Source organism: Mustela lutreola, chromosome 9, assembly GCF_030435805.1.
Source record: "Mustela lutreola isolate mMusLut2 chromosome 9, mMusLut2.pri, whole genome shotgun sequence".
Lineage (NCBI taxonomy): Eukaryota > Metazoa > Chordata > Mammalia > Carnivora > Mustelidae > Mustela > Mustela lutreola.
Genome location: NC_081298.1, coordinates 26,260,469 through 26,286,441, shown reverse-complemented (window position 1 = coordinate 26,286,441; position 25,973 = coordinate 26,260,469). Strand labels below are relative to the sequence as shown.

At 53.5% G+C, this 25,973-nt stretch overlaps 1 protein-coding gene across 1 annotated transcript; it reads left to right on the top strand.

Moving 5' to 3' along the window:
- The first annotated feature begins 11,761 nt into the window (after positions 1–11,761).
- On the top strand, positions 11,762–25,180 carry MYLK2 (myosin light chain kinase 2). Its single transcript, XM_059133896.1, has 13 exons — positions 11,762–11,902; positions 12,001–12,100; positions 12,570–13,083; positions 14,240–14,541; positions 16,110–16,215; positions 16,800–16,893; positions 19,367–19,476; positions 19,561–19,702; positions 21,904–21,974; positions 22,098–22,226; positions 22,778–22,930; positions 23,115–23,247; positions 24,227–25,180. The coding sequence occupies exons 2-13, from the start codon at positions 12,049–12,051 to the stop codon at positions 24,305–24,307; spliced, it is 1,887 nt and encodes a 628-aa protein (XP_058989879.1). The 5' UTR covers positions 11,762–11,902; positions 12,001–12,048; the 3' UTR covers positions 24,308–25,180.
- The last annotated feature ends 793 nt before the right edge of the window (positions 25,181–25,973 follow it).

The window sequence follows — 25,973 nt, the reverse complement described above, 5'->3', positions numbered from 1 at the left end:
TGTAGCATTCCGCATTTGTTTTTAATTTGCTCCTTGAAACGTACATTCACATGGTTCAGAATTCACAAGTTACAAAGGCGAAGTCCTCCACCTTTTCTCCCAACTGTTCAGTTCCCGTCATCAGAGATAGTGCTGTCAGGCGTGTTCCTTTGCAGGGACAGTCACCATAGATGTATTTCTATCTCCTCTCTCCTTTAACTTTTATACAAATAGTATCATGCTTTACAGTCTGTACCTTGCTCTTTTCATATGTGTTCTGGATTGAATGATGTTCAGGCACTACCTTGGGCCTGTTCTGACTTCCCCCGACTGAAGTATGAAGCCTCTTAGGAGAACCTAGTGACAAGGAGGCAGACTTGGAGAAGAGTCTAGATCCTCTGCAGATATCCTAGGCTAGTGACCTGAGGTTCCAAGGACTCGAGGACAGGTCAGCAACACCTGGTCTCCCACCCCCTCCTGGCCTAGCTGAGCCTTGGGGGCTTGTTGGCCTGGGTATCTGGTGAAGCCTGTGCATCTCCTTGGATAAATCTTGACATTGCTTCCTTTTCAGTTCCCTTCTGAATCTTATCTGCTGAGAAAGTTCTTCATTGCTGAGAGTAGCAGTTAAAAAAGCTGTTAGCCACGTGGCTGGGCTCCGATTTCTGCAGAAGCAGGCTGAGTTACAGCGTGGTGGTGCGGATCCAGGTAGGAATCAGTCAACATTTTGAGTCCTGAGCTGCCATCTGCCTTGCAGCCTGCTGGGATGCTCAGTTTAGACAACATATAAAGTTTCCTGGATACGGGACAAACCCAGGCCTATGGAAAGAGCAGGAAGGTTAAAGTGTGTGGTACTTTGAGTGGTGACGAAGGCGTAACCAGGGAGCTGACATGTTTGCACCAACGCCAAGAATTCCAGGACAATTTGTTATCCAGCTGAAGCCAGTGTAGTTGCTACAAAAAAAAAAAAAAAAAAGCCTGGGGACAAACATACTTTTGCCTTGTTTCCTTTGTCTTCTTGCATACCCACTCTATTTTCTAGTGCTGCCGTGAAGGATACGGACATTGAAAATGTCTCATGGTATTTGTTATTTTCGTTCTTGCAATAGAATAACAGACAGAGCTCGGGTCAAAGCAGGGCTCTTATGTGCTGAGGGTATCAGCTTCCTGAAACGGTTTGGCAGATGCTGACATTCCACCCAGAGAAACCATGGTTGGAGGGGTAGGAGAAACAGCTTAGAAAACTTTGGGTTTTATCAGAAAATATTTCACCAGACTTAATTAACCTTGACCTGAAGACATCAATTACCTTCTGCCTTGTCCTTAAAATTTTGTTAGCCAGAAAGGAATAAAAACCTGGCCTCTCTGATGTGCTGAGACCCATGTAGTTACGGGACTAGTATCCTAGAACATCCCAGACAAGCATGTGGATGTGTTAAGAATTGTAGCCAAGTGTTGTTTCTCTGCTTGTTTTGGCACCAAAGCTATTCCCAGGTTTTCTTTCAGGAGCAAGGGTGGGAGACGTAGTTTTCAGTGGGTCAAGATACAAAATGGAGTCAATGGTCTTAAGCAGTAATCTGAAAAACAGTTTGGGGCAGCATTTTTCAAGCTTGCTTGGTGGTAAGGAGAGTTGAAAAGTCTCTAGCCTGACACTGACATGCTCCTACCCAGGAGCGTGTGCACACAGTCACGTCCTAGAGACATGCTGCTAAGTGACTAGAAAGTGACAGAATTCACTCTATGCAAAAATATTGGGTGGGTTCTACAACTTTTTTTTTTTCAGTTTTTAAGGTAGGGTTTATTGTTAATCAAATACCATTCTGACAATACCTGGTAATAGGAACAAAGAGAAAAAAATACATCACTCACCTTGATCATGGTACACTTTGTATGATCTGTTTTTTTCTTGTATGAAGCTTTAGTCTGTTTCTTGACACTGAAGGGTTTTCTCTACCACTGAAGAGTTTTTCTTACCACATTTATATACTTGCCTGGGATGTTCTGGTGTGTATGTATATATGTGTGTGTGTGTGTGTGTTTCACTTAGCATAGTAGCAACTCAAATATATTTCCATATTACTGCATACTTTGTAAATGCCAATTTTAACAGCAACATACTGTTCCATTGTTTTGAGTTTGCTTCTCCCCACTGAAAATGCTTGTTTTGCAAAGAATTTTTCTAGACTCTATTTATAGGACAGATTTTTTCATGCCTCTTTTGTATCATGTCTGTCTCTAAACAAAATGTTTCAAACCATTTTCAAGCTTTGTAATTAAAATTTTAAAAGAAAATATAAACTCCTCCCAAAAGTATAGTTAATGACATGATCCTGGCATACACATTTGCAAAATGGAAAGCTCCTTTTAGCTGCCGTGATGTCCATGTTACCGGCCTCATGCCTAGAGAAAGCGTTTACTGGCCTTTGGCAAAGCCTTTCTGGAGACAACTCTCATTATGTTATTTAAAGTCTTAGAACTCTGCGTTTTCAGACAGACTTACATAGTTGATTGTTGTCTCCAAGCCTTCAGATCAGATTTGAAAAGAAGACACCCTTTGTCTTTTTTAGAGTTAAGACCAAGACTGATGTGTCTTTGGGAAGAGTAGGGGCAGGGAATCCAATCTGACTTCCGTCACTGACACACTGCGTGACTTGTAACAAGTCACTCTCCTTTTCTGGACTTGAGTTTCCACTTCTGTCAAATGAGGAGAGTTGGAAAGATCAGTAAGGCTATTTCAACTTGAGTATTTTCAGAATTTTTAACAGACCTTTTGTTCTAACCACACCAAGCCTACTTTCATATTTATATTTTTCTGTAGCCACCTGCTCCACCATTGCAAGAGGGCACCTCTAGGGAGCTCTCCTGCCCCTGGATTACCATTTGAACTTCAGTGAAGTATGTTGGAGACCAGTGTGCTGTCTTGTTGAGGACTTTCCAACGGTTGTTCTGGAAGCGGAAATCTAGCCCAGATCACTCCAGGGGACTAATCCCCGAATAATGTCCTCTGACACACACACATATTTTCTGATGTTTCTCTTGACCTTGGAACTGGTTAAAGACTGCACAGAATGTTCAGTGAATTCTTACTACTGCAAGGAAGTCCCTCCCATCCTTGGCTTTTCCAAGATGTGAGAATATCTAGTAGTGGTTTTTCTCTTGTTGGAGGCAGTTTAAGGACATCACGGTAAAATGGATATCTTGCCTTGTTGCTCTTCTGTTTCTCTCCACTGCAGTTTTCAGTGTTCATGGTCAAGGGGACTCGGATTGCTTTGGGTTAATTGTCACAAGGTTCAGGAAGAACACAGCAGTCTTTAGTGGATAAAACCCCGGATTAGGAATTGGGAGAGTGGCTTCAGGCTTTCTGACCTTGAGCATGTCATTTTGAATTCTCTGAGTTCAATTTCCTCACCGTAGAAGTTAGAACGATGTCTCTAGAAAGGACCTTTCCTCCTGCTCTTTGGAGGACAGTTTGCTCCCAGCTTTGACCCAAAGGCACTCTGAGCAGCAACGGTGACTGTCACATTGGGCTCTTATTCTCGTTGGCTAGTGTGACTCAGTGTGACCACACTTGAGTCATATGCTCAGTATTAATTATCAGAGGGTATGTGTCACCGGGGGTTGCCAGAAGCCCCTGCTGTTTGCCCAAAGCTAACAACCTGACAGGACGGGGCCAGCAGCTGCGAGTTAACCACCAGCAAGAGGAGCAGAGAGACCTCTCAGAGACTCCATGGGAGTTTGTGCAGGCAAGAAAGGAGAGATTTGAGTTGAGCCTATAGAAATCACCCTTACTGGCTGGAGGTTGATGTCTACACTGGAGGCTCACTGATTCTGACGGCTCATTAGCCTTTTTCTTTCCCTTGTGGTAATTTGTTACAGCAGCAGTAGGGACAAACACGGGAAGCCACCCAGCGCAGGCGCTCAGAGAGGAGTGGGAAGGGGCTGCCTGTACCCACTGCCCTTCACGGCTTCAGTTTTTGTGCAGCTTCTTGAAATACTAGCTGTAGTGACAACTGAGCGTTTCTGCATTTTCCTCACCACATATAGAACATTCCTATTACTCAGAAGCCTTAGGAAAATGGGTAGGAATTAGGCTGCAAGCTCAGCAGCGGGGGCTGGGGAGAATGTTCCCTGGGACAGCAGTCCTCTGGGGGCGTTCTGTGGATCCGCAGACCAGCCTCATGAGTTCCAGAAATGTGAATTCTCCAGCCCCATTGCAGACCTCCTGAGTTGGACCCTCTGGATGTGGGGCCCAACAATGGGTGTTCGAACAAGCCCTCAAGGGGACCGATGCATTCCCAAGTGTGAGGACCACCGTGCCAGGAAAGAGACGTGCATGCAGGTCCTGAGAGACAACAGGTTTCCCAACTCGGAGGCTCTATGGGCTGGGAGCCAGCAGCCATTCTCTCCCACGGAGGCCAAACAACAGGGGGTCTGGGGGGCCAGAACACCCTTCTCTGCAGCTCCCTGGGGTGTCACCTTTGTGAGGTCTGCCCGTGTGACACGGGAGAGCTGCCGATTCGTTGAGTAGGTATTTACCTCCCTAGCCAACGCTCCATTACCAGAATAAAGGAGAGCAGAAGGCTTTTCCATGGGGCCTTCCAACTAGTCATATGACAGATGAGGAAACTGAGGCTCCATGTTTAAATGACTGTTCCCAAAGTCACATTGCTGGGAGGTGGCAGAGTGCGGATCCAGGTCTGTCTGCCCTCGGGTGCCCTCTGCCCCGCACCAGGTGCATCCCTTAAGCAGAGCCAGCTGTAGGGGCTGGGCTTGTTCTGGCTCTTTCTGGAGCTGGAGGACGCTTGATGAGAGACCACCCCCACCACCACCACATCGGGTGAAAAAGAAATTGTTTCTCTCTACTTCCAGGACCAGCAACTCAGGACCTGGGAGCAAGTACCCTGTGAAGGTTGCATTTGGAGCTGGAGCCCTCACTCAGCTCTTAGCCTTGCAATGGGAAGCCTCCAGCAAAGCGTCCCAGGGGCTGGGAGGCAGGTCGTCTCTCCCCACTTTCACCCAGCAGGCATGTCCTCAGACCGTGCTGGAGGCTTAGGTTCCTGTCAGGGAGGTGGCAGCTGCCAGTCAATAAAGTCACAAGTCTTGGCAGGACTGAATGCTCGCCAGGGTAGGTCAAAGGGCCAGAATGTGCTTTGCCCTAGCCCCCTCCTGGTTTGGACGCCCCTGGCCATCCCAGGCACGGCCGCTCCTCGCACCCCCCGGTTCTTATGGGGACCCAGTTTAGCAAATGGACCTCAAGTTTTATAAATAGCTCAATGGCAGCCAGGGAAGCCATCCTGTGCAGCAGGACAGAACATGCATTCCCCACTTTTTGAGCCATTTCCTGGGCTCGCGTGACAGGTATAACTCGTGCGAAGTTGAATTCCTTTCGACTCCCAGGTCTCTACTCGGGACTTGGGTCTTGCTTTTACTCTTCCATGTGTCTGTGTTTGTCCCCTGCCCCCACTGGCCCTGCCCTCCTGAAGTGGTGCTTCCAAGTCTGCTCCTGGGACGTTTCCTGTTCTTGGAACAGCTGCAGCAGCCTGGGGTACCCTCCTGCTACTTGATCCTATAGGGAGGTGTCCAGTGGCCCTGGGTAATTTTCAGATGACCTTGTTCCTCTGACGTCATTACCTGGCTATTTTTGGCTTTGCTGTTTATGCTGCAGAGTTGGGCTGAGACAGGGGAGAGGCAGAAAGGGGAGGTTTCCCATTGTCCCGGGGCTCCTCCAAAGTGGGAGTCCTTGCTCTTCAGCACTTACAGAGCACCTGCTGAATGTCAGGCCCTGGGCTACCAACCTGATGACGAGGTCTCAGTCTTTTTCACTCACTCGATTTCACTCTCCAGTGGGCATTTAGTGGTACGGAGTTGTAATTAAGCAGGAGAGCTCAGGAGCTGAACTCATGGAACTCATGAGGCTGGTCTGCGGGTCCACAGAACGCCCCCAGAGGACTGCTGTCCCAGGGAACAATTCCCCCGGCTGGGGTTTACATTCCGATGCCCCTGGAACCCTCTCTTGGAAACCTTGAGCAAATTATTCCTCCATGCCTCGGTTTTCCCTTGGAAATGGGAGTGAAAGCAGTATCTACTTCATCAAGTTGTTCTGAAGATTAAGGGAGTTAGTATGGCACATGGTAAACACACAATAAGTATTCGTGACCATTACTTCATGATGGCACCCCTTTTTGCACTAGGTCCTTGGGATACAAAGTTGATGGACACGATCCCTGTCCTGAGCTGGATCTGGATCTAGATCCCCAGAGCCCCAGATACTAAGACCGGATATACCGTCCGCATAACACGTCAGAAGAGAACACCCATCATGTGTGCCATTGTACCCTAGCTTGTAGGGGCATTTCAAAGAAATGAGGTGATGTTCTTGTCCTGGGAGAGCCGCAGAGCAGTGGTTCTCAACCCCAACTGCACATCAGAATCTTCTGGGAAGATTCAAAATATACCAGCATTCTGGGCTGCACCTCCTAAAGATTATGCTTCCAGTAGCCTGAAGTCAGGAGGGGTTCAAGCTTCAGGGGTTGTAGAAGCTCTCCAGACATTTCCAAGGTGCCGGGGTCGTGGGAGAAGCACAGCCCAGGCTCTAGAGGCTGGAAGAGCTTACCTGCTGCACCAGCGGACTCTCTCAGGAGGGCCCCGAAGCTGACCCTCTGACTTGGGGTTCTCAAACTTGGGTGTGCATGACAGCCACCTGAATGTTGGTTAGAAAGAGAGGCCTGGGGTTCCCTTCTAAAAAGGCTTCATTGAAAACAAACTCGGGGTTCTGGGCACTGAGAAAGTTGGCCAGAGCCATGCCTTCATCCAAGAAGTCATCACTGACCTGCAGTCCCAATTCATGCTGTTTTTTTTTAATTAAAAAAAATTTTTTTTAAGATTTTATTTATTTATCAGAGAGACGGGGAGAGAGTGAGCACAGGCAGACAGAATGGCAGGCAGAGGGAGAAGCAGGCTCCCTGCTGAGCAAGAAGCCCGATGTGGGATTCGATCCCAGGACACTGGGATCATGACCTGAGCTGAAGGCAGCTGCTTAACCAACTGAGCCACACAGGCGTCCCATTCATGCTGTTTTTATATCTCTTGTAGGGTGTGCCACTTTCTTGAAGTAAAGAAATCTGTGCGCTTACTGATACGTTTCCAATTTTTAATCCACTTAGAATCACAAATGGTCATTTCAAAAAAATTGGAAGAGCCAAAGAATAAAAACCATCTCTACTCCCCAACTTATTAATATGTGCATTTATATCCCTCCAGACATTCTCTCATTTTCTTAATAAATGTTTTTTTAAAAAATGTTATGTATTTGAGTGAGAAGTGAGTGAGAAAGCAGAAACAGGGGGAACAACAGAGGGAGAGAGGGAGAAGCAGGCTCCTCTCCAAGCAGAGAGCCCAATGTGGGGCTCAATTCCAGGATCCTGGGATCATGACCTGAGCCGAAGGCAGATGCCTAACCAACTGAGCCATCCAGGCACCCCGTTAATAAATGTTTTTAACAGCAAAAAAGGATCCCACTTCATGAATGACTTTACATTTTTCACCAAAAATGTACCATGTGATGATTCTATCGTTATCCTTCCTCATCTCCATGTCTCCGAAGTGACCACATTAGCCCTTGCCACAGATTAGAGCATCCAGTAAACAATCCATGATTTCAAGATGGATCAGGTGTTGTTTGAATTTCCAGAGGGATCTTTGTTCAGTTTGCCACACAGAGTGTCCATAGGCTTACCAGCCTTGGAAGGAAGGTCAGGGTCTTCCCTAGGCCTTACCCAGAGGATTGAGAGGTACTGCCCCAGCCCCAGGCTTAGTGGCCGGAGGTGGGAGTGGGCAGGAGAAAACAGTCCTGAGTGGCTCCCATGTCAGGACCACAGGAAAGATGTGAGGGCAATTGGCAGCTCTCTTTGGAGTCAGAAAGGTTACTCAACTCCCTGGATTTTCCATCACAGCCGAGCAGGGAGAAGGTTAGGCCAGGAAATGTCTTCTCTGAGCAGGGCCTTTTAAAGCCTCTTGGCTGGGTCAATTTCCTTCCAGGAGCCAGGGAAGCAGTGCCCGGGGTGAAGTTAACCCCTCCACTCCCAATTAATTCTCCCAGGGATGGGTGAGCCTGAGAAGCCAGGCTTCTGGAATGCAGAGCCATCCAGGGCATGAGGCCTAAGGAGCCGTGAACTCTGGCTGGAGAAACCTTCCTTCTGGCCTTGTTAAATCCAACAGGCATAATTGCGTCCTGCTGACCTTAATTCCCCTGGCGGGTTTAATTGGTCCTGGCATTGCCCCACTTCCTGCCCTGCCCCTGTGGAGGCAAAGAGGGCAGTTGCACAGCTGGTCCAGGGCGGGAGAGCCCCGTTTGAGGGGTGGGCAGGGTCTCTGGCAGCCCCTGGCTGGGAGGAGGAGGTTTCCCCATGCCCCTCCCCTGTGCCTCCAAGAGAGCGCTGAGAAGAAGCCCGGGGACTCCCAGGGAGCAGCTGGCCCGGCTGAGCTTAACCCGGGGCGGGGGAGCAAGCTGCAGGCAATCCCGTGGATCCGGAACTAGGCCAGCCTCTCATCCCAGCGGGAGGGACCGCAGAGGAGCCTGCCGGGACAACTGAGCGCTCTACCTGGGATGTCCACCACATTATCTATTACAGTATGGACTGTGCCAAGCACTGTCCATACCGTGTGCTGGCTGAGTGCTCCCAGCCACCCTGGGAGGGGCAGAGTGGTTCTGAGCTGAGCTTCAAAACCCAGCTCTGTGAGTTTGCCCCGTGACTCAGTTTTCCTGTCACATCTGTGAAATGGGGAGAAAACAGCTGCCATGTCTACAACACTTACTGTGCTAAATGCTTTATATACCTCCCCTATGAGGAAGGTGCTCATCCCACAGATAAGGCAAGCATTTGTCCCAGCCTTGGTTACTAGTCTCAGAGCTCCTTAACCACTACTCGGTAGGTGTGTTGCCACAAATGCCACGAAGTTGCTTACCCCCCGGGCCTGCCCCACTTAGTAAGAGCTTAAGAAACGTTACTTAGGGGCGCCTGGGTGGCTCAGTGGTTTGGGCTGCTGCCTTCGGCTCGGGTCATGATCTCGGGGTCCTGGGATCGAGCCCTGCATCGGGCTCTCTGCTCCGCGGGAAGCCTGCTTCCCCCCCCCCCTCTCTCTCTCTGCCTGCCTCTCTGCCTGCTTGTGATCTCTCTCTGTCAAATAAATGAATAAAATCTTTAAAAAATTAAAAAAAAGAAAGAAAGAAACGTTACTTAATGTGGGAACCATAAAATTCCCTTTTCTCAGCATTAGCTTCCGCACTTTAAAGTGGCCTAATCCTTGGCCCTAAAGTCCTCTGTGAGGTTCCAGAGAGCTGGGTAAAGCCCTTGGCAGAGTCAGGCCTGGCCCCAAGGGCGCACTCCCTAAATACAGGCCGACAACCGTGGTTAATAACAGGGGAATGTCAGCGAGGGCCATCGTACCAGAGTAATCCCACAAACTCAGGCCAAAGCCTTGCTAGTCAGTCGCTTACTCACCAAACACTGCCTGGCAAGTACATTTTGTGCTGGGGACACACGCCTGCGAGCGTCACAAAGCCCCTGCCCTCCAGGAGGTCCTGGAACCCATCAGTGGTGGGATCAGCCTGGAGGAGGGCGCAACATCTCACCCGAAACCAGAACGTGCTGCAGGAATGAACAGATAGAGGGCCAGGGGCTCCCCTGAACAGGCACAAGAAGAAGCATTTCAACCCTCAGAACGCTGTCAGACCCTTTAGGGGGCACTAGGTGGGGAGAGAGGGTGAGACACAGGCTGGGAGATTTTAGGGAAGAAAGAGGACATTGGGCTTTGAAGAAGGACATTTCTGGCTCAACTCCCTTGTGGAGTGACTTTGCACACGTTACTCTCTTGATCCCCCGTCTTCATCTAGGAAATAGGATGGAAGCTCCCCACAGAGTTATTATCAAGATGAAGTTTTCAGACAACGTGCGTCGAGCTAACAGCAGAGCCTCCAAAAAAAAAAAAAAAAAACAAAAAAAACAAATGGGAGCTCCCTTCCCTTAGGAGAGCTGGGGTTCATTCAGATCCTAGTTCAGTCCCTGACAATCCATATGGCTTTGGATAAGTTACGGAACTGCTCTGTGCCTCAGTCTCCCCATCTGTAGTAGAACCTACCTCAATGGGTTGTTCTGAAATTCACATGAGTGAATCTACCTAAGAACACTTGGAGCAAATACTAGACTGGCGTTCATTGGTATTTTTGCTCCCCAGGAGAGGCAGACTGTCACCTGGACCCAGAAGGAGAGAACCAGAGGTGAGGAAGGCCAGGAAGGGCATCAAGATTGGGGAAGGGACCCCGGCTCAGGTCATGATCTCAGGGTCCTGGGATCGAGTCCCGTATCGGGCTCTCTGCTCAGCAGGTAGCCTGCTTCTCTCTCTCTCTCTGCTTGCCTCTCCATCTGCTTGTGATCTCTCTCTGTCAAATAAATAAATAAAATCTTAAAAAAAAAAAATCCAAACCAAAAAAAAAAAAAAAAAGATTGGGGAAGGGACCCTAACATTGATTTTTACTAGCCTCTAACACCGACAAGCTCAACATTTGCTCACTTAAAAAAAAAAACCTCATTCATTTCAAACAGTATTCCATTCACATACTTCATGGTGCAAATTTAAAAAAAGGAAAAGGGTGTGCCGTGACAGCTCGCTCCCACCCCCGTTCCTCAGTCTCTTGCTTATCATCCGAAAGAAATTCTTATGTGTGTAAGGTACAAGTTTATGTATTATTGTACCTACTACCCCCTTTTGCCCAATGAAATAGCATATTCTACTTGCTGCTCTGCACATGGCTTACTTCCCCCCCACCCCGCCTTTTGCAGGTTGCCTTGTATCCTTTCACTCCCGGCATCCTCAGTCTTGTTCACAGCTACGTAATTTTCCTTTGCTCAGACTTGCTGCTTTCTCTGGTCATTTCTGCCTCCCTCCCTCTGGGGGCAGGGGTGGTGGGCTCCACGTGAGAGGTAGAGTTCCCGTGGAGGCCCTGAACCCAGACGCTCCCTGCAGAGCTGTTTCCAGAGCACTCAGCCCAGCCAGTTCTCAAGGCCTCCCTCAGAGACAGGCTCTGGGCTGGCAGCACCTGCAGGATGGAAGGCTCTTTGGCTCACACCTCTCCCCATCCCACCTCAGCTTGATCACCTCGGGCTTGAGTAGACCCCAGGTCCCCACTATGGTGGAGGATTCTCGGAAAAGACTCTCCACCAGCACCCTCCCCTTCAAAGCAGACCAGCCTCTGTCTCCCCAGGAGCCCAACAAAAATTCATTTTTAAAAGAAAAGGCTTTCAGGTCCATGGATATGTTGAGCAAGTGCCCCTGGGACAATTTCTTCCCCAAAGATGCCCCCAAGCAGGTCCGGAGGTCAAGAGCAGGGATCACGGGCACAGAGCTGGGCAGTGGGGTCAGAGGGATTATCCCTGGGGCCTGCGTGGCTCTCACCAGCTTCTGGGCAACCCCAGGAGTCATGGCGCGCAGGTGGGCAGAGCCGGCGTCCAGACTAAGCATGCTCTTGTCCTCTGGCCCTGCCGGGGAGCTCCTCTTGGGCCAGGCCCCCTGCCCGATCCCGTCCAAGCCAGTGATACCGGGGGAGGCCTGGGGATAGGCTGCTCCCTCGGGGGCCCAGTGGCCCCCTCCCTTTTCTCTTCCTGCTTGTTCTAACACTACTCTCCCCCCTCCATCAGTCTGTGGGAAGAATGCCGTGTCCTCTGAACGGGGGCCAAGAGTGACAGGTGGTGGCAGTCCGAGCTGCATGGCCCCTGGTGTAAGAGATCCTCTCCTCCGTCCCCGCCTCCCCTGCCTGCACCCCTGCCCCCGCCTCTGCCCACCCAGCCCAATCCCTTACAACTGCCCCAGGAGTGCTCCTGGGCAGCCGCTGCAAGTCAGGCGGCCACCAGGTTGCCCCTCGCTGCTCCAGGTACCTCTCTCTCCCCTCAATCAGCTGGGCCCTGGCTCCGCTCAGCCAGACAAGAAGAGAATCTGACAGCCTGACACACCTCACTCTTCTTTCTGCAGCTAGAAAGACCTGAGTTAGACAAACAGCAGCACACGCCTCCCTACCTCATGGCGACAGAAAACGGAGCAGTGGAGCTGGGACTCCAGAGCCCACCAACAGGTGCCAAGCTGGGGCAGGAGGCAGAGGGAGGAGCCTGGGAAGGGGTGTTTGACTCAGGGCCGGGCCCATTCCTCAGCGGGAGTTCTGTGCCCCAGGCCTTTTTGTATGGCACACGAAGGACCCAGAAATGAGGATGATCTCTGGGTAAAGTTGGGCTGGGTCGAGGGCCGACATGAAGCCCTCCCCGGAGAGACTGGGGAAATGAGGAGCCTTGTGCAGGGCACTCACACACTTAGGGCAAGCGATGGTGGGGGCATCAAGGTGCATTTGAGGACCCGGAGCCTCCCACGAGGGCGTCCAAGACCCTCAGCAGCCCATCTCTAGAACCCGTGGAATGGCCCCAGAGCCTCAGTGGGATAAACATTCACAAGCTGCTGCCTAGTTGGGGACTTGGGCCCAGAGCTGGTCTCTGGTCAGCCTGGCTGGGGGAGGAGGGAGAATCCTGATTGGGATCCCACTTCCTTTGTAGACGAGACACCTAAAGGTACAGCAGGTGAAGGACCTCCGGCTACAGAGAAAGAGTCTGGCCCACCCGATCCAAAGAAAGGTCCTGGGCCCCCAGATGAAAAGAAAGAAACTGGCACCTCAGACCCAAAGGGAGAAGCTGGCCCCCCAGATGCAAAGAAAGAACCTGGGACCCCACATCCAAAGAAAGAGCCTGATCCACCCACCACGAAGAAAGACGACAAAGCCGCTGCCCTAAAGAAAGAGGATGGTGCGGTGGGCCAACCCTCAAGCAGCAGCCCGGGGCCCAAGGGAGAAGGCAACCTGGGTGTAGGGCCTGCGGAGGGCAGTGCTGGGCAGCCAGCAGCCCTGCCCCAGCAGACGGCGACAGCCGAGGCCAGCGTCGAGAAGCCTGATGCCAAGCAGGAGGGCCCCAGAGAGCCCAAGGTACACAAGAAGGCAGTGGAGGGCCAAGCAGGGGCCAGGAGGGGCTCGCCCGCTTTTCTGCACAGTCCCAGCTGCCCTGCCGTCATCTCCAGGTGAATGTCTCCCGTCGGGCGGTGGGGAGGGGTCTGAGGCTCTGTCTGCAGCAGATGCATTTAGCTGCTCTGTCTCGACCTCATTGCCACTGTGTTCCGTGCTAGATTGGGTAGTTCTGATGTTTAGCATCTGTCCTGGGCATTGGCTCTCCTACGTTGTGCCCCTGCAGAAACCAGGACTTGGTGATAGTTGACAGACACCTGGAATGTCAAAACAGAGAGGTCCTTGAAGATCTCTTCATGAAGCATCTGGAGGCGAAAGTCTCCCTTACACTTTGAACTTGGTTCTAGCCGAGGGCAGGACTGAGATTTCGGGAGGAAAAGATCTCCGTTCTTCTTACTATAATATGAAACATGGCTAATCATCAGATTGATAGAACATTACTAATGCTTTCCTAACCATAATATAGCACCAGTCTTATGAGGCAATCTGTTAGACGTACCTGAATGCTAATCATGTGAGTGATATTAGCGATATATTGTAAACCATGATACTAAACCTGTATCAGGCTGAATTATGTATTAATATCAATTAATACATTGGTATCACTGATTAATCAGTTGCATTCCCAGTTTGTATGAATCAAGAGCTCCATAATCTAACTGTAGCCACCTCATGATTAACCAAAACAACAATCCTATTAGTAGATATTAATGATGTATTAATGCATCGATTGTCAAGAGAATGACCACAGACATGCCTGGTATTTTTTAAAATTTTTAAATTTTTATTTTTTATAAACATATAATGTATTTTTATCCCCAGGGGTACAGGTCTGTGAATCGCCAGGTTTACACACTTCACAGCACTCACCATAGCACATACCCTCCCCAAAGTCCATAACCCCACCCCCCTCTCCCAACCCCCCTCCCCAGCAACCCTCAGTTTGTTTTGTGAGATTAAGAGTCACTTATGGTTTGTCTCCCTCCCAATCCCATCTTGTTTCATTTATTCTTCTCCTACCCCCATAACCCCCCCATGTCATGCATGTTATTATTAACATCCCTTGATTTCGTATGAAGTGCATTTGGGGTGGCAGTAGGGACAGGGTTTGGGGGGTGGTTGTATCAGCTCCAGATTGCAGAAGAGGCTTCCCGGAAGCAGAAACAATGCTGTGGTCATTGAAGGCATCACCTCTGGGTTCTCACATTCTAGGCCTGAGGATCTGCCTGCTAAGAAGCCCCTGAGTGATGCATCGGAGCTCATCTTTGAAGGGGTGCCTGTGACCCCCGGCCCCACGGATGCCGGGCCAGCCAAGGTAGCAGAAGGAGGGAAGAACGTCCTGGCAGACAGCCAGAAGGAAGCAGGAGAGAAGGCTCCAGGCCAGGCTGGCCAGGCTAAGGTGCAAGGGGACACCTCGAGGGGGATCGAGTTCCAGGCTGTTCCCTCGGAGAAATCGGAGGTGGGGCAGGCCCTCTGTCTCACAGCCAGGGAGGAGGACTGCTTCCAGATTTTGGGTAGGCCAGGGGCAGGTGGGAGCTGGGGAGGGAAGGGGGCTCCCCAGGTATCCCCATGTCTCCCTGTTTAGAGGACTGTGCTGGCTCTGAACCATGCACAACTCTAAGAAGTATAAGTTCCTAGTCCCTTTTGATAGATGGGGAAATGGAGGCTCAGGGAAAGAGAAATGGAGTGAGTTCCCCAAATCCACAGCTAGGACAGGATTTGAACCTGTCCAAATAGACCCACTTCAGAGTTCACTGTTGACTTACTTCTACTTTGCCTATAAAGGGGTTTTGAAAAAAAAAAAAAAATCAGACAGGTTTTGGAGGAGCACTAACTCTCTAGACAGTGGAATTTGAAGTCAGTCTGTAGAAGGGCTCAAAGGCCAGGCTTTGGTAGTTAAAGGGCATCCTGGAGTGGGTGGCGAGCCATAGAAGGTTCATGAGCTGAGGAGCACAGGTGCCTGTATGGGAGCAGTGACAAAGGAAGCCAGGCACGTGAGATGGGGCAGGACCGTGGAGTGGCCTTAACTGGTGATCAGATAAGGGGCTGGGTGGTTTGGTGATTTATCCAGCGGGCAGCAGGAGCCACCAAGCATGAGAAAGCTTGGGGAGCAAGTGCATAGGGAAAAGGTCTGGGTGGGGGTGCGGCAGGGCTGTGGGTGGGGTGAGATGGGGTCAGAAGAGCCCAGAGTGTCCTGACACCCCCCTCCTCCAGACTGAGGTGCCCTGGAAGCCCAGCCAGCCTGCCCGGTCAGCGGCACAGTGCCACCCAGACAGGGTGGGAGGGCCTGGCGGCTGGGCGGCAGCCAGGAGCCTTGCCTCCTCCCCCAGGCAGCAGCAGAGGCTTTTGCCCCGCCCCCTCCAGAAATCACATCCTTGGGGTGACGGGACCTGAACAACCTCCGAGGGCTGTCAGATTTATCACCAGCCCTGCTTCCCTGCTGCCTCTTGCTATTTATAAAGAGGTTTCCATTCCCGATGACTCAGCCTGCGAGCCGCCAGGGCCCGCTGTTCCCCGTGGTTGCCGCTAGGTGGCAGCCTCTCCCTACCAAACATCTCGGGTCCCGGTCTCCTCCCCTGCCCCCCCCCCGCCCCCGCCCTTGGGCCTTGCCCGGTTGGGCAGCCATTCCAGAGAACAGGCCAGCTTGTGGTGTAATTAGAGGGGATGGTAGGCAGATCCTGTCACCTACCCCATCATTCAGGCATCACATTCCACCATTATCCTGCCCCCCTCCCCTCCTTTTTTTTTTTTTTTTCTTTAATGGAAATGCAGAAAGCTTGGGATGGAGACTTCACATGTATCATGTGGGAGGGTCTGAGAAGTCCAATCAGCTGTCCCCATTGTTGTGCCAGGAGACGCTGAGCCCCCTCTGACAGAGTCCCAAGGCCATTTTGTGTGTTGGTGGCAGAGCTGGAACTGGAAACTGGGCCCCCTAGCCCCTATCCTGGAGCCAGCTGTCGCCCAGGTATCACTTGGTGAACTTCCCTGGATGGGCCCCCGGCCAGGCAGGAGGGGGTGGTGCTGGGGCGCCTCGTCCCCTGCCCCTGGCACTGACTGTGATGGCCCTGCTCTCTCTTCACAGATGACTGTCCGCCTCCCCCAGCCCCCTTTCCCCACCGCATCGTGGAGCTGAGGCCCGGGAATGTCAACAGTCAATTCAGTCTGAACTCCAAGGAGGCTCTGGGCGGGTGAGATCTGGGACCCGAGCCCCTGGCGTGTAGGCAGGACAGCGTCAAGCCCCAGGGCCTCACCTCTTTCTTGTGCAAGGCCCAGACACACCCCAACTGGACACCATCTACGTGGACACAATTACTTCTGCATGGTTACTTACTCCCTCGTACGCAAGCTGTCACATGGGATGATTCGCACTCATGACTCTGTCTCTCACACAGACGCACCGCTCATCGTTCAGTATTTCCCGTAGGAAGCCAACAGCATTTTCCCATCTGTTTCAGTTTCATGCACCACCCAGATCCCCTCAAAGTGTTTCAAAAAAGCCCTCCAGGTGCCTTCCCCTGGGACCCAGAACCCCAAGGCCCATGCTTACTACAAGGCTGTGAGCTGTCAGGGGCCTGCCTGTGGATGAGTCTACCCGTCCTGTGGCCATGGTTGGTGTGGTTCAGCCACTGTTCCTGCCATAGAGCTCCTGACTTAGACCGGAGCAGGTGTCCCAGCTCACAGAGGGGGACCCAGACAGGAGCAGACTACAGGCCCCCTACTTCAGCCCTGGGCCCCTGGGAACCCCCTCACTCCCAAACTCTTCTCTCCTCAGTGGCAAGTTTGGAGCAGTCTGTACCTGCACAGAGAAAGCCACAGGCCTCAAGTTGGCAGCCAAGGTCATCAAGAAGCAGACACCCAAAGACAAGGTAGTAGGGGCTGGGGGGCAGTAGGGTTACACGGGAAGGAGAGGGGGTTCTTTGAGTGGGTACCTCTTACCTCCCTCTGCCCATATGTCTGCACCAGGGGCTTGGTGTGTGAACCTTGATGCGCTGAGGATGTCACTCAGATAGACAGATGGACAGACGGACAACCCTGTCACAGGGACCTGAAGCCCCCACCCATAAACAAGACACCTCAGTTGGTGAACTTATCCTTGGAAATTCCCCTTCTAGGCCCAGGACGTTCCTGCCTTCTGTTTGGTTCAATCCAGAAAACACTGATGAGCACAGGCTCTGGGCCAGGCAGGCCCTGCGCTGGGCACAGTGTGTAGGGGTCGGGCAGGTGTCCCAAAATGAAGTGAATATGGTTTCTGCCCTCAGGGGGTGCCCAGGTAATCAGGCCTGGTCTAGAGCTGTGCCTCCACACTTGGCCTGGGCCTAGTTCAGAGGAGGCCGAGGGCAGTGCTTGTTCAAGGAACAAATCAAAGAGTGAATGAATGAGTGAAGGTAGACAGAGGCTCATGGGGAATGAGAGGGTGATGACCACGTAGCCCCCTGTTGTGGTAAGGGCTGTAGCTCAGGAAAGCTAGAATGGGCGTCACTCGGGGGTGAGGCAGGGGTCAGGTGGGGGTGAGGCAGGGGTCAGGAGGGGGCTGTGGAGGGGCTTGCAGATTCAGCGGGCCAGTCTCTCTCCAGTAAAGGCTCCAAGGAGGAGCTGGAGAGGCAGGGCAGGGGGCCTCAGACTGAGGGGACTGTGAGAGAGAAGGCCAGGAGCGACAGAAGTCTGTGGGGGACCCTTGGGTAGAGGCAGGATAGCTGAGAAGGGAGCTTGTGGGCATTTGAGGCAGAGACACAGCGCGTGCGGAGGTCTAGAACCTGGGAGGAGTGTGAGGAGAGGCTCAGAGCCCTGTGGCGCTGCTTCTCCATCATCACACATCAGGAAGGCGTGCGTTTTCCATGTGACTCTGCCTTTCTCCGGCCTCCCGCTTGACCATGGGGTCTCCGGGCCTCTCTCAAGAACCTGGCTCTGTGTAGATGCTCCAGACATAGGTGCTGTGAGATTAACTGGAGTCAGCTCTTTTTTTTTTTTTTTTTTTTAAGATTTTATTTATTTATTTGACAGACAGAGATCACAAGTAGGCAGAGAGGCAGGCAGAGAGAGAGGGGGAAGCAGGCTCCCTGCAGAGCAGAGAGCCCGATGTGGGGCTCGATCCCAGGACCCTGGGATCATGACCTGAGCCGAAAGCAGAGGCTTTAAACCACTGAGCCACCCAGGTGCCCTGGAGTCAGCTCTTGATGAATGAATTAGTGAGTACTTTTTCTGGGCCGTTCGCTGCCCTAGGGGCTCGTGAAGGGGCAGTGAATTGTCGGAGTCCCTGCCTGCCCGGGGCCGACACGCTCAAGACGGGGGCAGAGAGCTCAGCACGACGCACACAGGAAGGGTGACGTCAGGACCTGAGCCGTGCCAGGAAGCAGAATAGAGCCAGGGAGGGTACAGAGAGCGTGGGGGCCGATGGGGGCCGCGAGGATAGGGTGGTGAGGTCAGCCCTGTCTGAGGAAGTGAGATGTGAATGAAGGAGCAGCATCATGGGCAAAATGGAAAAATTGGGGCAGTGATGTGATGCTGGGCGCTAAGGGGATGGGCAGGGGTGAGAGGCCCGATCTGTAGCATTTGGCAATTCCCCTGGTATCCACATTCCTACCACGGCTGACTTCAAGCTACCGCTGTGACAGCTGGCATTCATCCTTTCTCAAAGTGACAAATAAAGGCAGCTCAGGTCAGGAAGACAGTGGTGGTGGAGCTGGTGAGAAGTTCCTGGATTTGAACTCTACAGGGATTTCTCAAGCCTGGATATGGGAATGGGAGGAATCTGGGACGGCTCCTGGCTTGGGGTCCTGCACACCTGGGCGAGGGGGCAGGCCCTCTTGCCAACAGGCAAGCTGAGGACAGCTCAGCGGTGGGGTGGAAGCCGTGGCAAGGGTTTCATGTGGACCTGAGAGATGCAGGAAGTGTCTTAGCTGTCCGAGGGGAATGGCCAATAGGCCATGGGAGCTGTGGGTGCCTGCAGTTCAAGGGTGTGCTCAGAGGTGGACATGTGTATTTGGGAATCAGTCACCTTCGCAGGGATCGGCCACATCCTGGGACTTGAGGAGAAAGCCCAGGGAGAGAGTGCAGTCGGGAGAGCAGTGAGTGGAGGACTGGCCCTCGGGCACCCCAGTATCCAGTCGGGAAGAGAAGGGAAGAACTGGCCAAGGAACAGTGTCCTGGCCAGAATGACCAGGGTACAAGGACACGGGCTCCAGGTGGGGAGAGATGGGAGACAGAGAGGCCGGCAAGGAGGGCGCCCAGCGGGGGGGTCCTGGCCGGGCCTGACGGGTCCGATCCAGGGCAGAGGTACAGAGGGGGCAGGGCAGGGAGCAGGGACACTCAGCTGGTGGCCCTGGCTTCCCCGGTGCCCAGGAAATGGTGATGCTCGAGATCGAGGTGATGAACCAGCTAAACCACCGCAACCTGATTCAGCTGTACGCGGCCATCGAGACGTCGCACGAGATAGTCCTGTTCATGGAGTAGTGAGTGCTGGCCGTGGGGCAGGGGGCCGGGTGGGGGTGCCAGCCAGCCCGGAAGCAAGCCTGCAGAGGGGTCTGTGCACACAGCATCGAGGGCGGCGAGCTCTTCGAAAGGATCGTGGATGAGGACTATCATCTGACCGAGGTGGACACCATGGTCTTTGTCAGGCAGATCTGCGACGGCATTCTCTTCATGCACAAGATGCGGGTCCTGCACCTGGACCTCAAGGTACTGGGGCCTCCCGGGGGGGCTCAGGAGTGGTCCCGCTCCCCTCCCATCCGGCCTCTCCCTCCCTCTATCCTTCTAGCTGCAGATCCCAAAGGGTATATTGAGACTTCCCGAAGTACCAGGAGCCAGGGATCCAACAGAGAGGAAACAAGACTTGGTCCCAGCTCTCAGGGACTTGTAGCGGAGTCCTGAGCACACGCCCTCTGTCCTGGGAGCCCCAAGCCCGGCGTCTCACGCCTACAGCTCGCTAAGGGTTGCTTAAGTGGGGCTGGCCCCTCCCAGGCGCTCTGAGCGTTGGTTCCTGTGTCCCGCAAGGAGCTGTCGGGAGCCTACTTCACGGCAGGCAGTGCTCGAGGTGCTGGAGACCCAGCAATGAGCAAAGTAGACGAAGATGCCTGCCCTCGAGGAACTTAGGTTCTAGAAGAGGAGTCTGGAAAACAAAGCCGTGTGATATAGCAGCAACCTGCGTGAGCTAGGCACTAGGAAAATCGTTCCATGAAAGAGTATTTCTGTCCCTCCTCTGACCTTGCTCGGTGCCTTGCACGGAGCCCGTCAGGGAGAGCCCAAAGGCCTTACACATTCGGTCCATCTTACGCATAAGGTGGCAGCTGCCTGGGGTGGGCAGCCAGCTGCCCTATGGGGTAGGTGGGAGCAGCGGCAGTGCAGGGGACTCATGCCTCCAGGACAGTGGCCGGGCCAGTGGTGAAGCCGCAGTCTGGACACTGAGGGGGGGTTACCACCCACTGGCCTCCTGGCTAGTACTTGGGTTCATTCCTCTGATAAATGGGTATCACACTCCTCTGCTGTGCTCAGCCACCCCTCTGTGGCTGCACGCTGTGCTGGGCACGGGTGTCACTTTAGGGATGACGAAGGACACACCCTGTCCCCTGGAGCCTCCAGGTCAGTGGCAGAAACAGGCATTCCTACAATAGGTCCTCTTAAACCACGATGAGTGTGATGAGAAGCCCGTGAGAGGAATGGGGAGACAGACAAGGTGAACTTGAAGAAGTGGGCAAGGGCTGGAACCTTGGGGCGGAAGCAGGCCCCGGGGCTGGCCCACGCTGGCTCTGTGCTGGCTCCGGGTCGGAGCTGTTCGGGGCGTATGCGCCTTCTGACGGCCCACGGGCCAGGTGTGCAGGTAGCATCCCCACGGACACATGAGGAAGCCAGGAGGGTAAAGAGAGGGGTTTCCATGGGACAGCTTCACGGCAGGGAATCTAGGAGTCCGTTGTCATGACCAAGGGCAGAGGCGGTGGGGGCTGGCACCAGTGGCCACGGCGGAGGGAAGGGAGGTGGCCAGACGATGGGTACGTTCTGAAAATGGGGCCAACCTGATTTGCTGATGTGGGAAGGGGTAGGAGACAGGGAAAGGAAAGTGTAGGGTGACTCCAGAGATTCTAGACGGAGCTGGTATCTGCCCACAGTGTTGGAAGCTTGCCATTGGCCTGTGAAAGCCAGAGCAGGGTCCCCAGTTAAAACACAGCATCCTGGGTAGAAGCTGTCTTAAGCCTCTTTATTCTAAAATGTGTTTTTTCAGGATAGCAATACATTTCTCAACAAAAAAGGTCTTATGGTCAAGGAAGTTGGGTGAACTATGGCCGTAAGACCCTTCCCAGGGCTCCTCAGGAAGTCTTGTGTCCTCCAGAAGGAGGCCTGAGTCTGTCTCGTTCCCCCAGAGGGACCTTTCTGGGGCCCAGCACCCGGCTCAGGGGACAGTAGCGACACACACCAGGTGCCGTGTGGCCACGTAGCTAGGGTTTCTGGGGTTTTGGGAGGTGCTGAAGATTAGGAAGGCAGGCTTGTTGTGCAAAGTCTCCTGCCTTTTAACCATGGTTAACTACTTAAAATGCTTCTGCCTTGCAACATCAGATTAGTCCTGTGTCCCTGTGTTACCTGGAGGCCCAGAGCAGGAAGGAACTGGCCTCTCAGGAACGTCATTCTCAAACTGACCTGTGACTCCTGGATTCCCAGGAGCCTGGACTGAGTCCTTACTCAGTTAGACACCAGTGGGAGGAACAAGGAGGCCAGGAGAGGACGATTCCTACCCTCTCAGGGCGTCAGGGTCCTCGTCTGTGCCTGGAGCAGGCAGGTCTGGGGGTCTCTGACAGGCTGCCCAGAGAGCCTGGGACTTGGGTGGACCTGGGTGGGGAGGCAGAGTGAGCTGGGTCAGAGGTCAATCTGGGCCACCCCCTTCTCCTCAGCCAGAGAACATCCTGTGCGTCAACACCACGGGCCATTTGGTGAAGATCATTGATTTTGGCCTGGCACGGAGGTACCCTGTCGGTGGGTGGGGAGGGCAGGGCAAGCCTCTGAGGTGGGCGGGGGACAGGGGAGGTGCAGAGGGTGTGGTGAACGGGCTGGGGGTTGCGCTCTGAGCTCTTGCTCTCGCCCTCAGGTATAATCCCAATGAGAAGCTAAAGGTGAATTTTGGGACCCCAGAGTTTCTGTCACCTGAGGTGGTAAATTATGACCAAATCTCTGATAAGACAGACATGTGGAGTATGGGGGTCATCACCTATATGCTGTGAGTCCTGAGGGAATATGGCATCTCTGTGGTGGGGACACATGGGGGGGGCAGCCGAGACCAAAATTGGACTTGGGGTCCTGGTGAGGTGGGTTCCATGCCCCTGCTCCCTCAATCAGGGTTTTGCTGGGAGAGGGCATGCTGGGGAGAGCCAGGAAAGGGGAACTTTGTACCCATTTTGTAGATGGAGAAGTGAAGGGCCCTGAAGGCATAGTGTCCTAGTCAGTGTTCCTAGACAGCAGATCCTTGATGATCTGGTTGGGGGCAGAGGAGCAGCAGACATTTTTGTACCCTTTTCATCCCTCTTCTTCACTGTAACCCTGGGAAGCTGCCCATTTTACAGATGAGAAGAGTGAGGCTCAGAGAGGGGAAGTGACTTGCCTAAGGTCACCCAACCAGAATCAAACCCAGGTCTGTCCCACTCAAGAGCCTGGGGGTCTTTTCAGCACATGGTGCTGCCTCCTAGAATCTGCCTCCATCCCTTGAAGCCCCAGAGGTGACACAGTGTCTCTAATCTCACCTCCCTGCCTCCTGACATCCTCCCTCTCCAGGCTGAGCGGCCTCTCCCCCTTCCTGGGAGACGATGACACAGAGACCCTAAACAATGTTCTCTCTGCCAACTGGTACTTTGATGAGGAAACCTTTGAGGCCGTGTCTGATGAGGCCAAAGACTTTGTCTCCAACCTCATTGTCAAGGACCAGAGGTGAGGCTCACTCGAGGACACAGACCCCATGTGTGCAACTCCAGTGTGTGTGTGTGTGTGTGTGTGTGTGTGTGTGTGATTGTGCAGGCGTGTGCTGGCAGGGCAGGAAGAAGGCCGGGGCCCTCTGTGTTCTGGTGCTTCCCAGGCATGCTGCCCGCCCTCACCACACTGCCCCCTCCCACAGGGCCCGGATGAGCGCTGCCCAGTGCCTCGCCCACCCCTGGCTCAACAATCTGGCAGAGAAAGCCAAGCGCTGTAACCGACGCCTTAAGTCCCAGATCTTGCTTAAGAAATACCTCATGAAGAGGCGCTGGAAGGTACCACTGGATGGGGTGGGGTGGCGGGAGGGGCTGCTGGCAGGAAGAGCTCCTGGCAGATCCCAGGCCTCACTAGCCCTGCATTGGCAGTTCCTATGGACCAGGCCTACCCCTGTCTGGAAAACAGGGTTGGCTTTTCTCTTTGTCCTGGGCTGGTTCCTGTCCTGGATCGGTGACCCTCCACCCTGGGGAGGGGTGTCCGTTTGAGGCTCAGGCACAGGAAAAGATCTCTGACCCCATCACTGGCCTTTTCCCTTCATTTTACAAATATTTATTGAGCATCTATTCCTTCTAGGCACTGGGAGTGTACAAAAGAGACAAGGATTTTAGTCTTTGTGGACTTACTTTGGATAGAGGGTAGGGAGTTATGGAAAAGGGTTAAGGAAGTGCTCTGGAAAGAAATAAGCATGGTCAGGAGTGCCAGGAGAGAGGTTGCACTTCTAAATAGGGTGGTCAGGAAGGGCCCACTGAGAAAGAACATGTGAACAAAAAACCTGAAGGAGATGAGGAGTGAGCCATGCTGGTATTGGGGGGAGAGTGTTCCAGGAAGAGGCAACAGCCTGTGCAAAGGCCCTGAGGCACAAGCATGGTTGGCAAAATATGACGAAAAAGTAGGAGGCCAGTAAGGCTGGAGTGGGATGGGCAAGGGGTGAAGGGAGATGAAGTCAGAGAGGAATGGGAGGCAGGGGGTGGAGGGACTTGTTGGCCAGGGCAAGGGGCTTGCGTTTTAGTTGGAGTGAAATAGGAACCATTGGAGCATCTAGAGCAGAGAGGTGCTCAGGTCTGGCTGCCCTACCTGTGGAATGAAGGAAGGAGTCCTGAAGCCATGGTGTCATAGCACCTCCTGTGGCCATTTTGGGCACTGCACCCTCCCCAGCATCTGGCCCTTGGAGAATGAAGGAGAGCTTAGGAGGCACTCAGCTGCGCCAGTTTTTCTGCGCCCCGAGGCTGACCGGGATCCTTCTTCCTCCTTCCTCAGAAAAACTTCATTGCTGTCAGTGCTGCGAACCGCTTCAAGAAGATCAGCAGCTCAGGAGCACTCATGGCTCTGGGGGTCTGAGCCCCAGGAGCGGCTGAAGCCTGGACGCAGCCGCACAGCGGCCAGGGCTGAGGCCACACAGCCCAGAAGGCCAGAGCAGACGTGCCAGATCCCCAGGGTGGGCTGGCTAGGACAAGGCTGCGCCAGGCTGGGAGGCTCGGGGCTCCCCATGACCCCGCACAGCGACTGCTTCCCCGACATGAGCCGCCTCAGATGTGGCCTGAATCGATCCTGCTAATGCCTCCCCAGACAGAGCTCCCGGCCCATCAGCCACAGCCCAGATGCCACAGGCCCTAGTTCCCTCCCCGGCTCCCCCTTTTGGAAATTGCTGCCCTGGTGACTCCTGCTTGGCCTCACCTGGGGCATCCCTGGCTTGGGCTTGCTCCTAGCTGGAACGGGAAGACTGGGGGTCCCAGCATGTGGGGCTTCTGCGGTTGTGGATGGGAGGCCCTTGGTGGGGCAGGAAGGCAGCAAGGCCAGTTCCTGAGGCCCAGCTGCCAGGGGAGACAGAGCAGGCTTTGTGAAAGAGGACCTCCATGCCCCCGCCCGCCTCCCCACTCCCAACAGATAAGGCCTAGCACACACCAGCTGGCCCGGCCGGCCCCCCCGCCCACCTTCCTGACGACCACCAACACACAGGAACTCGGTGTGAGAGAAGGACGCCCAGCCCAGGCCTGGCGGAGGGGGCGGGGGGAGGCCTGGGGGACAAGGAGACCACCCCCGAGCTTGCCTGAGGGCCAGGCAGGCCCAGCCCAGCCACAGTGGGCCCTCATCCTCAGGGTCACTCATGGCCTCAAATCATGGGGTCAGCAGGCCCTGGAGGAGTGGGAAAGCCATCGTCCCCCACCTGCTCTCAGCTTGTGCCTTGTAAATAAATGTACAGGTTGGATGTGGCTTTCTTTCGCTTATGTGCATGTGGACTTGGATGAGGTCAGAGGAAACCACTGTTCCCCTGAGCACTGCTGGGGGCTGGACGCTCCGGGGGGGAGCTGAACTTCAGGGTGCAGCATGGTAGCTCCCGGTGTGGCCTAAGGAGCCAGGCTGCCCAGCCCAGGATCTGGGCAAACGGCTTCCCCGCTTTGAGCCTCAGTTTATTCATCTGTCACAGCACCTTCCAACATGCATAGGGTGCTTACCAGGTAGAAGGTTCCCTTTAAGTGCCTTTGTGGGTATTAACTCATTTTTCTCTAGCAGCCAGCTTATGAGGTGGACGTTATTATTATTTCTATTTTTTAAAAGATTTTATTTATTTATTTGACAGACAGAGATCACAAGTAGGCAGAGTGGCAGGCAGAGAGAGAGAGGAGGAAGCAGGCTCCCTGCTGAGCAGAGAGCCCGATGTGGAGCTCGATCCCAGGACCGTGGGATCATGACCTGAGCAGAAGGCAGAGGCTTTAATCCACTGAACCACCCAGGTGCCCCTGTTATTCCTATTTTATAGGAGGGAAAACTGAGGCTTAGAGAGGGGAAGGAACTTGAAGGCTATTCAACCAGGCAGAAGCTGGAGCTTGAACTCTTGTCTCCCAGGGCAAGGCCCTGCGCACGAGCCCACCCGGCTTCTCAGCAGAACAAGGTGTCGGCAAGATGGCAGAGCCCCCAGGTAGAGCCAAGGGTTCGGGCAGGCCTGTGGCACCTTTGCCGGACCTGCAGGGATGGGGAGGGTCTCCCCCAGAGTCCTTGGGGAGAG